This window comes from Uloborus diversus, chromosome 8 (assembly GCF_026930045.1).
Source record: "Uloborus diversus isolate 005 chromosome 8, Udiv.v.3.1, whole genome shotgun sequence".
NCBI lineage: Eukaryota > Metazoa > Arthropoda > Arachnida > Araneae > Uloboridae > Uloborus > Uloborus diversus.
In genome coordinates, this window is record NC_072738.1 from 60,872,842 (window position 1) to 60,887,594 (window position 14,753).

General features: G+C 33.4%; 1 protein-coding gene across 1 annotated transcript in view; it reads left to right on the plus strand.

The window, feature by feature from the left end:
• The first annotated feature begins 8,788 nt into the window (after positions 1-8,788).
• Positions 8,789-14,753, plus strand: part of LOC129227646 (histone acetyltransferase KAT6B-like) — a 29,109-nt gene continuing 23,144 nt past the window's right edge. Inside the window, exons 1-3 of the mRNA XM_054862236.1 lie at positions 8,789-9,550; positions 13,051-13,198; positions 14,605-14,720. Of these exons, the coding sequence (XP_054718211.1) occupies positions 8,927-9,550; positions 13,051-13,198; positions 14,605-14,720 (888 nt within the window). The 5' untranslated portion in view covers positions 8,789-8,926. The remainder of the gene's footprint in view (positions 9,551-13,050; positions 13,199-14,604; positions 14,721-14,753) is intronic.

Genomic DNA, 14,753 nt, shown 5'->3' on the forward strand with positions numbered 1-14,753 from the left:
TTTTATCTATTTATTTGAAAAATAATATTTTGCCTGTTGGTTTAAATGTTTCTTGCTCGAGCAATAAATAAATAAATAAATGAAAGTTCAAGTCTAGCAACCTTAACTGCCACAAAATATTTTTAACTGTATATGATGTTGATGTTAGAATATGAAAAATGTTTGCCAGTTTTTCTGTAAGAATTTCTATTATAGCAGTAAATCAATATTAAAAGCTTTAAGAGTTATATTAATGAAATTGCATACTAAAAATAGATGCACCATACCAGATATTTTCTTTTTCAAATGCAAGTAAAATGTTTATTGCTTGCTTTTTAAGTGTTTTTTTTTTTTTTTTTTTTTTTTTTATGTTCTGATATTTGATAAGCATTGTAATTACTGATAAAATTAATAGAATAGATTATAGCTTGTCTTGTTTGTAATTTAACCTTTTCTGTGCCACAATGTCATGGGTGTATTTCGGGGAAATTCCTCTCTCCCTCTAGAAATTCAGACGTGTCTAAAAAATAGCTTTTTTAAATAATCCTGCAATCATCAAAGCTTCATATATAAATGATAATCACCTCTCCGTGAGATCAATAACTACCTCACCACTGATAAACACTTATGGACATGCTTCTCGTTGGAGTCATGAAATTATCCTTTTGTAGTTTTTATTAGTACAGTATAACTTCAATTTAACGATACCCAATTTAACGATTTCCCCAATTTAATGACGCATTTCACTAGTCTGGATTCACTGCATTGAATGTCTATGCTGCTCGATTTAATGATATCCTTGATTCAACAATATATTTTTTCAGTCCCTTGACAATCGCTAAATCAAGGTTACACTGTATATAAGAAAGTTAGCCAAAAATGTTCTCACTATTAAGTTGACCTAATTAACCATACATTTGGTTTTGCAGCATGACATAGCAAAATTGTGTATTTTAGAATATAATAGTATAAATTTATACTGAGAGTGCATTGAATTTCTTAAATGCCTGCCAAATCTATTTGCCGTGGATTTCAGAAAGGGAAGGGGCTCAAAAATCCTTTCCATCCTTAGCCATACATTGTCAAAGATAGAAATTATGTGACTGTGTTAAAATAATATGTTTGGATTAGTTGCCCACAGCATATATTTATTTTAACAATCCTTATATATTATTTCTGTAGCCTGTTTTCGGTTTCTACGCCAGATTTTCCTCAATTCTTGACCGATTTCTTTGATTTACGCCTTATTTTAAAGCTTATGGTGCTGGCTACTGACGAAAAATAGACCCACGGTCTAAAAATTGTTTTTTTTTTCAGCCGAAAAACCTGTTTTAAAGAACCAGAATGAGGTTTTCGGTTAAACTTATAATAACTTTAATTTGCGCTATGACCGACAGAGCTGAATAGCTTGATCGGCAGAGCGTTCTCTTCGTAACCAGGAGAATGCGTGTTCGGGTCCACGTCCGGACATTCTGCAACAAAAAATTAGAGAAATATCGCGCATTACATGAACACTTAATTAAGTGAATAACAACTATGAAGGAATAGAATACATGAGAAGGAAACGCTCCTTGCTGATATGAGAACTTGAAGTGACTTAGTGCTAAATTACTTCGGAATTGTACGTTTTTTTTTTTTTTTTTTTTTTTTTTTTTAAAGCTTTGGCTCTGGTAAGAAAATTAAAGCATAATGTAAGCGAAAATATAAGTAACAGGTTTAAGATTTCAGACTACAATAGAATTGTTTTTTGTTCAGAAAAAAATACTAAATCGTATATTGAAATATATATTCTTATGAGTTTTTGACTCTTTGTACAAATAAAAAAATTACTACCTCAATTTGAAGGGTAAAATATGTATTTTTTCTTCTTTTTGCAACAAAAAAAAAATAGCTTATCACATTTTTACTACATTCGAAAAGCTAAGCTTAAAAAAGAGCATAGTTCAATTTATTTTGTATTTTAACCGTGCTGTTAAATGATGAACACGTGCTGCCATCTAAGTCATAACGGTTCAAGCAGCCTACGGTAACATATTGTAAAAAATTTCAAGAATAAAAAAATGTTTCTTCATTATCTTATCTTATATATTATTCCCTTCTCATTTTCAAACTTATCAGGCTGGCTAATGAAGAAAAATAGACTTACGGTCGAAAAATCAAGTTTTCGAAAACGCCCCTTTCTGTTTCAAAACCTTGATGCTGCTTGTAAATCTTATGTATTTTTTAAACGCAAAGTTCTAATGCAGTTTTCCATTTTTCACGTCGCTTTCGGCCAAAAAAAAAAAAAATAGCCTGTGTGTGTGTTCATATTTTAATAAAGCTTAAAAGCACTGGACTTAGTTGTTCGGTTAATTTGATAAGTTTTTTTCGGTAGAACGTTCGGCTATAAACTATCTGAACTTCGGGCAAATTTGGGCTGTCCGAAAGAATATCAAATTTATATTAGTATTACGCATTACATGTACTCATAACATACAAACGTAATAAAATAAATGCAGTGAGAATGCTACTTGGTGTTTCGACTCCTTTATGCAGGCTAGTTATCATTCGGATAAGTTGACTGTTAATCGAAGAGTGTTCTTCCTTTTTTTTTTAACTTTGACTACATCCAGACCACTCAGCATAATGTAAGCATAAAAAGGTATTAGATTTACCTAAAGGAAATCGTTTTTGTGCAGAAAAACATTTCCATTGTTTGCTGAAATGTAGATGTTTCTAATAGCAGTGTTCGACCTTTTGTACAAATGAAAAAAAACTACGCCAAATTAAAACTACGAGTTTCACCGAGTAAACCTTTAATTTTTTTATTCGCGTGAATACGATATAAAGCATTAAAATTATTATTAACTTCGTTAGCAAGAAATCATTTTCTACTCCTCTGCTTTCTGCTGAAAAAAAAAACATTTTGTCTACGTTCGAAAAATTACACTTAAAAAACGGACTCAGTTCAACTGGTTTCGGTTTTGAATTTTAAGTGTTCTATTAAAACAGAAACATGTGCGGGCATTTAAGCCGTAACGGTTAAAACAACCTTCTATGTGAAATAGTTCAATATTCAAAGATAAAAACACTTATTTTTAATCTAATTTATTACTTCTCTAGAATGTTCGTTTCAATCGCTACATGAGATCTTCGTCATTCTTAAATCAAATTCCATGCTTTTCGAATAACTTTAAATCGTATCATGCTGGTTAATGACAAAACATAGAAGCATGATCTTATTTATTTATTTATTGGCAAAAAGCTTTTTTGCTGTTTTTTACTACGCATTCCTTCAATGAATAGCTTTCGAAAAGGAAGGCGCAATTGCTAGGCTTCTTGGGGTGTCGGGCTGTTAATCAGAATGGCGCCAATTCGAATCCGTGCCAATAAATATCTCTTTAATATTTCTCTTTTTCCCGTCAGATGCTCACATGAGCAGGACTGTATTTGCCACAACCTGTTTTTTTACATGCACAATTATTACTTTTTCACGAGTCACGACTCAGCCACACTTTTAATGATATTTATGTTTGAATTGAAAATATGTACGACCAAAAGGTGAGCGATGATCAAATTATCACAACGTTGTATTTGACGAGGTTTTGTTACTGATGTCTTTAAATTACATGCCTTCTCTTCTGCGCTTACTTTTTTTTCGGTGGTTCTTCATAATGTTCTTCCTTTGAAATTTTTAAAGAGCGAAATACCTTATGAAACGATTCGAAGCACAGTGCGGAGTTCCGCACGGGTCGACTAGTTTTTTTAATGAAACTAATCAATTAACTATGCATTATTATTTTATGTGAATCAAGTTCTGAAATTTTCTGTTATTAATTGCTTATACAGTGAAATACCATTGCAACAAACTTCAAGGGAAGGCAAATCTTATTCCCTGTAGTGGAATTCATGCTATGTAATGGCAGTTAAATCTAGAATGAAACTTTATTTTACTTCTGTGAATATTTCATTGTATTGGTATTCATTGCAGTGTGATTTCACTGTACTTTGCTGTCAAACATTAATTAAAAAATTAACCAATATGCAGTCGACGCTTGATAGCCAAAAATCTTAAAACTTGAATTTTCTTTCATCATTCAGTCCCAAAATAATTTAGTGTTTTCAATACAAGGTTGTCTCGCTGTCTCGTATGTACTCCTTTTAAGTTCAAGTATTTATGAAAGTTTTGTTTTTATTTTATTCATAAAAAAAGTTTTTTCCCCCCTCTTTTAACACATTGCTTTACTTATCAGCTTGCTTGAGGTAATAATTTACAATAGTGCTCCTTAATGTGCATAGTGTTACAAAATTGAGTGAAAAGTATCGGGTATAGCTATTTTTTGTCTTGGCTGACAGCCAAAATTTCATTGATGGCTAATTTTTGAGAGACTTAACATTTTGTCAAAAATTGAAAAAATACAGAGTTTTAATTTCCTGGATGACTCAAATAATTATACGTTGATGATAGAAACTGCCTATAAGAGAAACAATAGTTAAAACCGTGCTTTAAGAGCTGTTGTTTTTAAATAGCAATGGTGAGGAAGCTAATGTCACCGAACAGGATCATTTTAAAATCTTTTTTCTCGGATGAGGAGGAGGATTTTGCAAATATTTTACCCCAGTACCTGGAAAATTCCAAAAACGTGGATAAGTCAAATTGTGTGAACAAACTAAATGATGTTTCCAGATGTAATTAAAAAAAAAAAAAAAAAAACTAAGCAATCAAAAATAACTTCCTTTTTCCAAGTATCATAATAAAAGTTATTCTCTGTAAAGGTATTATGTATTACATACTAATACTTAATTTATCCAAAATATAAGTGTTAAGTCTATCTCTTGCGCACTATTCCTCAAAATTAAAAAAATTAATAATTCTTGAGGAGGCTGGGAAAAGAGCTTCCAATGGCTTGAACCACCGATTACTCGAGGGTATTAACCGGTCCCTTGGGACTTCAAGCTTACAAATATAAATATGACAACCAGCAACAGGCTCTGGGCCTAGCTTGGCTGGTCCTAGTTAGTTTATAAGTCCCCAATGAAGATCAATGGCACTCTTAAAGCTATCCACCCCCTTGCTCATTACGGCCTCTTCCGGTAAACTATTCCAAATGCCCACAACCATACTAAAGAAGTAATTTTTCCTAATTTCCGGGTTAACCTGAGATTTGAATAGCTTAAAATAATGACCCCTCGTCCTGCTTTCCATGCTAAAATTTAACCCGTTCACATCTTTCATTTGAATCATCAATAATTTCAAGAGTTATATGTATCGAGAATATTGTTAATACCAGCAATATTCTTTTCTTTATAATGTGCCAATGCAGATCCTATACTTTTTGTGATAAATGTACTGAAATTTTCAAGCATGACAAAAAGTAGAGGGGACAAGTTCAAGAAAATGTTCCAGACCAGAAGAAATATTTAAAAAGGAGAAGATTGTGTTTGAGCCTACACTCTCTAAAGTTTATTCCTCCTTTTTTTTGCTTTATTTTTGATTTTTTTTTTCCGGTGTGAAAAACTTAAGTCCCAAAACTTCTGCTCGAGCAGGTTTGATGCCTACTGTTGGTTGTGATTAAAATTAGCACTCATTTCTCCAAAATATTTTTAACTAATTCCTCCAAATTTCATATTACTTCAGATCCATATTTCCTTTCTCAAAAGTGAAATTGCTTAAAAATGTGTTTCAAGTGAATCATGGGTGCCCGTATGCAAAATTTTCAGGGGTTGGGGGGGGGGGGGGGCTCAGATATTTTCCCCGTGGCTTAGTAGGATATTTTCCCCATAGAAACAAATTTCAATACACATTAGAGTTATCAAAGTTTGACATTTTTAATAAATTATTCAGTAATGGCTGGAGAAATATTTTTACATTTTTGCAAAGAAAAAAGTATTAAAAGCAAGGAAGTTCTAATATCTAAGGGGGGGGGGGAGGAGCTTGAGCCCTTACTTGCCCTCCTGTGTGGGCGCCCTTGAAGTGAATGTTTTACTTGAAAACTCAATTTTGTATATGCTAATAACTTAAGAATATTGATGAATGAACTTTTCAGTTATTATCTTTGACAAGAACAAATTAGTTCAACACATATTGTGCCTTCCTAATAAATGTGATGAATGTTAATTATTTATTTGTATTTGAGATACATTCTTTTGTAGTTAAAATAAAAGTTACACAAAAGTACCGAATTCTGGCTTTTTACTTTTTAAACATATATATCTTTCTCTCTAGCCTGATTACATTGTTACTCACATTACATTTTACATAGTTTTTAATATTTTTTTCAAATCTTCATTTTTTATGTCAGATTGTGTTAACAATCTTAAAATTACTTTTTTTTATTTAATATGATCGGCTTGTAAAAAGCATGTTGAATCCGTTAAGACTTGTGAATGACATTTTGTTTTTAAGCAAAATGATTCTCTTTAAAGTGTCAAATATATTTAGAAATTATTCTGTGACAGGTGGGTTATTAGCTATGAGGTTTTCTATAATTAATAAACATTTATGGGTGTTTAATTATATTTATTATCCAAAGTATATCTAGTGTTCATTATTAATTGTTAATAAACATTATTACAGATTTATAAACATAATTTAAACAAAATTAAAATTTATTATATCACTTATTTTCTGATCAGACCTATCTATTTTCTTGTGCTACCTTTAGTTTAAAAAATTTTTAAATCCTATTTTATGTAGTTCATTTAGCTGTTGGATGGCAACACTGATTTCCCTTTGAAATATTGGTGGTGATAACTAACTGAAATCATCCAAATCAACAAAAACTTTCTCAGAAGATCACTAAACATAATGTTAAGTAATATTTATAAATTCCTTCCCAAAGTTATATTAAAGTGATACATTTCTGTATCATATGAGGCAGTGAGAAGCAAAGGGATGCAAGTGGACATTTTCAAGTTTTGAGATAAAGCACATTTTGAGATAAACTCATTTAAAGATTAGCTCCTACGTAGGCTTTCATTGAATTTTTTTTCTAAATCATGCTGTATAGCAGCAACTACTATGGCTACTAGTAACATCTCTTGCCCCAAGACAGAAGAGAGGTTCACCTACCATGTGCACTGGTTATCTCCAAATTTTTAATTTTACGACTTGCATCCCTTTGCTTCACACTGCCTCATATGGGAAACTTTAAATATTATATGATGTGAAAGCATTAAATTTGGCATGATTTAGGATGAAATTTTGGCACACTTTTATGTACTGACATTGACTGCACACTTTAGCTTTACTTTCTTTGTTTTTATATCAGCAATGCCTGAAGCAAAATCAACTTTTTAAAATGCTTAAAACTGGATACATTTAAAGTAAAAAACATGATTGTGTGGAATTAAATGTTCAATGTAATTCATATTTAGCATAAAATCTCAAAATTTTAAGCATAATTTTTTAATTAATAGCAGATTGTGTATTACGAGCACCCAGGCTGAAATGTGGCATCCTTTGGAGTTTGACCGCTCTTTGCCAGTCGTCGACTACATCACTATGGTTGCGTTCGACGAAACTCACCGGTCGACCGGTAAGTAACTGGTAACTAACCGAATCGTTCTATGATCAACCGGTTACCACGGCGGTTACCATTCTAAGCAGTTGATTGGTTGATTGGAGCACGTGATCATTAGCTATCACGTGATTAACTAACCGGTCGCTCTCGGTCAAGCTCGTCGAACGCAACCTATATCAATAAATCATCGCCTCTTTCGCAATTTTTCCGAAATTAAAAGTTTTAAAATCAATTTTAGGCTATTTTTAATAGTGGCGTTAATGTAATGGGGCTATATCCGGAAATTTTTCGTAATTGAATTCTGAAAAATTTCAATGTAGGCTATCTTTTGTGCCTTTAGGGGAGGGGGGGGGGGGAACTCATTTGGAAAAGTTTCAAAACCGAAGTGTAAAACTCAAGTTTAGACTATATTTGAGTTTGGGAGCAATAAAGAAAAGTGCATACGGGTAAGTTCGGAAACTCGCCGCGGTCGCACCGGTGCCACATCAAGCGTTCGGGAACGCAATAAGCTGATATTTAACCGACCAGCGTTCGGAAATGCTTGCGGTTGCTCTCTAGCTGTCGATCAGGTTGCAACCGCTCCTACCGCGGTCTCGACGTGGTAGTGAGATCACGTGGCATGATTCGGCCAATCTGATCATGTATCGGATTTTAGACTCTCTGTGATTGGAGCGTCCATGGAAGCGTCGTCTACTGCTGAACTAGAACTAGAGTCAACCGCGCTGTGCGATCGGTGAGGTGTTTCTGAACTTAGCCAAAGTGTCCCCCCCCCGCTGCCAATTTTGTTCTCGAAACAGAAGTCAATTTTTAGGATACCTATTCTATGGGGAACTGTTTGGTTGGTCCTGCTGAAATTTCTAAACTCGAAATTTTAATTTATATATTTAGTAAGGTTAAAGTAATGGGAAGGTTCAAGGGCTCTGTCCAGGAATGTAGCCTGGAGGCAGCATTTGGGAGCAATACATCACCTTTTGTGACGGCGCCCAAAATTTAAAACTAAGCTTAAAAAAAGAAAAAATCCGTTATAAAGTCTCCATGTCCCCTTCTGAGACATCAATCCTCTGATATTTTTTATAGATTTTAAATCCATTGCCAGGGAGGGGGGGGGGGCAGTCACCATTTCCTCTTTGATGTCTTTACCGCTCGTGTTTGGTTGCATTTGAGGTGGTCACCCTGGTTAAAACTTAAGTCTGTTCGAACACGACCTTTACTTCTACTTCAACTGTAGCTTTAGATCGTAACCGTGCTCGAAAGATTGAAGGGTCTTGTTACTATTGTTTACAGACAATACAATAGAGAGGTGTTTCGCCGCTGCCTCCCAGAACTGAATTGAAAGTTTCGAGTATTGAAAAGTTATGTTGTTTTGAATGGATGTTTGAAGATTTTAATACAAATGAAGCTGTTTGATTAATTTTCGTGAAGGTGTTATTTGTGTAACAGCTTTTATGGTTTCGGATAACATTGAGAAGGAATTGCTTTCTTACACTGCTCAACATTCAGAAATGAATGAAACCAAGTGTGGCGGATTAATACTGGATACGATCGACCAACTTCGGAAACGAAAAGCGAGACCGGATTTTGATAGAATATGCCATATGCTTGCCAGAAGACATGGTTTGAAGCGAGCCGCTGTGACAGACGAATTGAATAGGCTAGTGAATGAGCGAAAAGTGATTAAAGTCGATTATAAAGGAAGTACCAGCTACAGAAATGCGGCCAAATGGATCAAAACCAAAACACAATTTCACGGAAGTTGTCACACGTCGTCAGATTTATCAACAGTTGTTCTTGATGCAGTTCGTGTACTTACTATTCCTGCAGAAGGTCAACAACAGTTAAGAAGTGCTTCAGTGCAAGACATTGAACAGTATCTTTTGAAAGCAGATTCTCAGTTTTCGTTCAATCCTGCGATGATACGTGCTTACGTGGATAAAGAAGTTGTTAAAGGAAATCTTCATCAACTGCCATCTGGCGAATATATTCCACTGAAAATTCAGCTTTCTGAAAATGTGAGCAATGAAGAAACATCTTCCAACAGCTCCAAAAGTGATGGTGTTCCTCCTGCTAAGGTAGGCAATAACCGGACTTTAATATAATAAATCTAGCTTATTGGTTATTGTAATGCATTTCGTATTCAGAGTGATCCGGAAGTTGGCATACTCCCGCTATGTTTTCAACATTATGTTGGTTGCTGTTCAATGTGTTATACAGAGTTAGTGGGAGTCTTATAGTTGGTAGAGCATCATCCATGATGTAACACAGCTTAATTATGATATACAGACAGTGTGGTCTGGAAGTGGGCGAACCCTCCCTATATTTTCAACTTTATGTTAGTTGCTTTTAAATGTCTAAGGCCAGGCAGGGTTAAATGGGTATGCAGGGTGAAATAGGTAGTTCATTAATTTTTGGGTTACAGAAAAAAAAATGTAATAAAAAAAAAACCCTGTTATTTACAATAGTTTGATTTTATTTTGGTTAAAGAAAAAAACTGAATGGAAATTATCAGTTTAGTAGCAACCTTCTTGAAAGTTGCATTGTGAAATTCAAAACTATATATATATATATAACTGATACCTTTGAAACTTTGTTTTGAAGATTTTGTTTGAATTTAGATAGCATTCTATTGCTGTTATTTTAATTTAAGGAAGTCTCCTTTGTCGACTGAAAAAAATCAGAAAAGAAAAATTCCATACATTTTAAGAAAAATTTTAAAGTGGGGTGGAATGGGTATAATATTAGGCTTAATGACATTAGGCTGTGGAATTAATATTTTTTCTCATTAAAAGTTTTTCTCTGAAGTAAGTTGTTCATTTTATGTTCTGAAATCCTTATGTTAAGGGGTTGCTTATGGTTGCACGAAATCTGGTTAGCTAGAAGGCAATCTTTGAAGAACAGTTCAAACTTTTCGCATGGCATCTAGTGATGCAAAATACCCGGGTATTTATTTTTAGGGGTAAATACCCAGGGTATATACCCGGGTAAATACCCAAACTGGATATTTACCCGGGTATTTATTTCAAAAATTTATATTCAACTAAAATACTTTTCTGTATGTATTCCACTATGTATATATATAACCAACCAACTTTTGTCACAAGAATACATTTTTGCCCAAAAATTGTATTTTGATCACATATTTAAAGAATTATTGTGTGAAACAACTTAGCAGTCTAATATGATGTTCATATTAAATGTGTTGGATATGCCTAATCAATGTTGATAGCGAAATTTCAGACATAAAAAGTCATTCTACAAAAAGTAAGAAGCTTAACTGGTTACAAAAAAAAAGCAAACATCAATTTTTTAAGGTCCTAGTCTTTTATAACCCAGTAATATGTCCCTGCATGACATCAAAATGTAACGAAATGTCGCTCAATTTATTGTTACTATTTATCTACCTATATCTTTTGCAGAAATTTCCTCCAAACCTAGTTCAAGTGTTCAGGTGTACAATGTCATAATTGGAGAAGTATAAGCAATTCAATGATGAAATTCAATGCAACTTCATGATGAATAAATTTTCATCATGAAGTACCGGGGAGCAAATGCAAATGAGCAAGGCAACAGAAAACAGTATTTTGATTTTATTTTTTATTTTTTGCTCATTAATGTGCAAACTGTTTCTGTATTTGCCACGTTATCACTTAAACAGCAATAAAGTAAATAAATAACATCATAGTCCTAATAAATTATCAGTTTATTCTTCTATATATCCCTCATGCTTCCTTTTTTTTTCATTTTGGATGACTAACCTAAATTTTGATTTTGAAATCCTGATGTTCATCATTGAATTGCTCATACTTCTCGAGTTATGACATTGAAAAGAAAAATTCTTTGGTTCACGATATGTTTCTTTCATAATTTCATCAAGTCTTTCAATAAAAAATATTATAAACTGTGTAATACATATGTATGTATCAGTTTTACCATTTATTTCATATTTAGATTTTGTAAAAAAAATTTCCCATTAACTTTTTGCATTTTTTTGTAAAATACCCAGTTTTTGGGTATTTACCCAGGCCTTGGGTAAATACCCAAAAAATATTTACCTACCCGCTGGGTATTTACCCGATCCACATCACTAATGGCATCTGAAAAGACATGCAAGTCATCTGACATATGAAAGTGTAAAGCATGATATTGATAATGAAATTTTCATTTGCCTACCACCTAATATGAGTCATGCCCTGCAACCAATAGACGAAGCCATAGCTGACTAAATAACTTGAAAACCAACCTGATCAAACTTCCGCTCCACTAAGCTTATTGTGCAAGAACAATATCACAGGAAATTGGATGCTAGTTGAATACATTGCTAAAAAATTAAAAAGTATTTTATTGCTCAAGTTCTAGAATCTTTAGATACTTGTGCTTTATGTTACAAAAATTCTTAAGAAGTCTTTGATGGGAAATTTTTTCACCTTCCCCAATAATGCAAAATGGAGATTGAAAAAGAACAGATCATCAAAGTTCTAAGTGAGCCAATACACAATAATCATGGATATTATACAACTGCAGTGAAATTACAGACTTATATATTGTTCAATAGATTTTTACCCTTTTATTGATATCTTTTTGTGAAAATATAATATATAAATTCATGTTTTCACACACACATACACACACACTCTGAAATTTAGTTAAAAATAATACCCATTTCACCCCACCCCATGGAGTGGAATGGGCATAAAAACGGACTTTGAAAAAACAGCTTTTTTGCTAAACAATAAAATTATTTCAGTAATAATAACGGGATATGTGAAGTGTATTGTTGAAATGTAAAAACTCAGTTATTATTTTTTAATTGTTGGATATCAGATTTAAATAGTTTCACAATTATTTCAAAAACATCTAGGTGTTTATACCCATTCCACCCCACCTGACCCTATTATTCATAATTAACTTGAAGTCTTATAGACAGTAGAACACCATCCATGTGGTAACAGGTGCAGGAAGAACAAACTTTTTGAGAGACACTTAAATTAAATTTTGACTGAAAATATGCACAAGCTTTATGGTTCACCTAGTTATTCCTTTTAAGAAATGTGTAACTATGTTCTTTTTCTCTTTGATTCTACTTCTTATAATGAAACTTTCTTTAATTTTCGACATTTAATCATTTACTAGGGAAGACTCTTTCTAAGTAACTAAATAAAAATTTAATAAAGAACAAGATAAACTATTCTTTACAAGCAGGGCTGAGGAGTTGGGGTCAAAATAACTGACCCACCCAACATCTGGAATTTTAGAACAGTTGACGCCAACCTCTTTACCCCAAAATCTGTCAGACTCCACTGTCCTGGCAGTGTTGCGGACTTCCAGAGAAAGTGACATACTGCAACCTTGACTCCTTTATCTCAAAATCAGTCTGACTCTATGTCTGGCCTGCAGAGTAGAAGTCTGGACTGATTTTGGAGGAAAAGGAGTCGGAAGTCAAAAGGTCTAAAATTCCAAGAGTCCATCATTTTCTGTCCTACTCCACAGCTCTGTTTATAAGTGCAATTAAGGCTGACAGTGCCTAAATTTGTTATCATGAATAGGTACTATCACGATTAATCTTTCATTTTAGTCATGGAAGCCTGTGAATGATGCAAAAAGTCCAGAAGCAACCAAAGATCCCAAGCCAAATCGTTGTGATTATTGTTTACTGACTGCTTCTGCCAATAGGAAAGGTGAACCTGAAGATCTTTTGGTGTGCAAAGACTGCAGTTCTAAAGGTAATAGTTTAGAGCAGGGTTGTCCAACTGGCTGCCCACGAGCCGCATGCGGCCCGCCAACACATATTCTGCTGCCCGCCAACTTCCTGTACAGCATGTTTCTTTTTTCTACATTCTATGGTATCAAGAAGCATCCGAAGCTACTATTCTTGGTCCAGCTGGGGTTCCCAAAATTTCCTCTTGATCACTCTTTTACTCCTTTCATTGTATTGGGAGAAAAAGATACAGGTTATCTACAGGTCAAGGTCAAGCAGTCCTACCCTGCAGGCTGGTGTTGAAACAAATTCTTAGCAATAGTATTGCCTCCCGATGGCAGGGAGAGACAGTGAGGGAAGAGAAAAACATTTCAGATAAGCAAAACCTGCCTACAATTGGTTGAAAATAAAGACCCCCTTACTGACTCTACGGCCTTTGTTGATTTCGAAAAAGAAATTGAGATTTTGCTCTTGTCACTTCCATGTTTGAGAGTGCATATTTTTGCGAAAGTGCTTTTTCGGCGATGAACTTTATCAAGAATCATCACAGGAGTTCTCTCTCTGACAGTTCATTCATAGACTTTTTTCTGCTGGCAGTATTAAACATCGATGTTGACGCTCCTGCATTTGTAAAGAAGGTGGATCGGCCTCAGTTTTCCCATTAAAATTTAAGCAAATTGTTTTATAATCCTTCTGTTTCATTTTTTATAATTAATAATTCAAATATTAATTGTTATTGTGTAAGAGGTAAGAGACTTTTGTTCAACTTTTTCAAACTGCGTCTCGCCTGGTAATCAGAGACCGGAATTCTGGCCCGTGGGCTCTTTGCAGTTGGACAGCCCTGGCTTAGAGTAAACAGAAAAATTAAGTAGTCTTTTTTTTTTTACTTATTTAAATTTGCATGCTTGCATTTTCTTCCTGAGTGAAATTTCCAATTAATCTCGAAATTGGTGCACTATTAATTTTGAATGCTGTATAAAGTGAGGTTTACACAACAAAAAGAATCAGTTACTGGTCTACTGAACCAGTAATTTTTAAATTTTCCTGGTCATTATTAGATTTATTAATGACCTACATAAAAGTTTGATTAAAATATACATAAAAGTTTGAAAACAGTAAATTAATGTCACAAATATGATAGTTTGATTTTGTAAACTTTAATTTTTAATTGCAAATAAAGATTCATGTAAATATAAGCTTTAGTTTTTTAATGCTGTTGTTTTTCAAAGGCCCTTGAAAGTGTTATTTTTTAAAATTAGTTTTTGCTGGTATGTTTATAGAATGAAGACATATGATTAATGTTAAGGTACTTATAAAATTAACTTTGTAAAATTATATTTTGTGCATAATTTTTTTAAAGTAATTTTTTTAAGGAAAAATTCCCTTTTAAAAAAGAGAAATTAATCCATTTTTTTCTTTACAAAAATGCAGCTCATCCTAGTTGTATGGAATATACAAAATTGCTGCCAGATTATTGTCCTTTACCTCGAAATTGGCAGTGTCCTGATTGCAAAACGTGCATTGTTTGTGATGAGACAGCTGGCTCTGTAAGTATTTTAGTATCTATGTTTAAGAGTTAT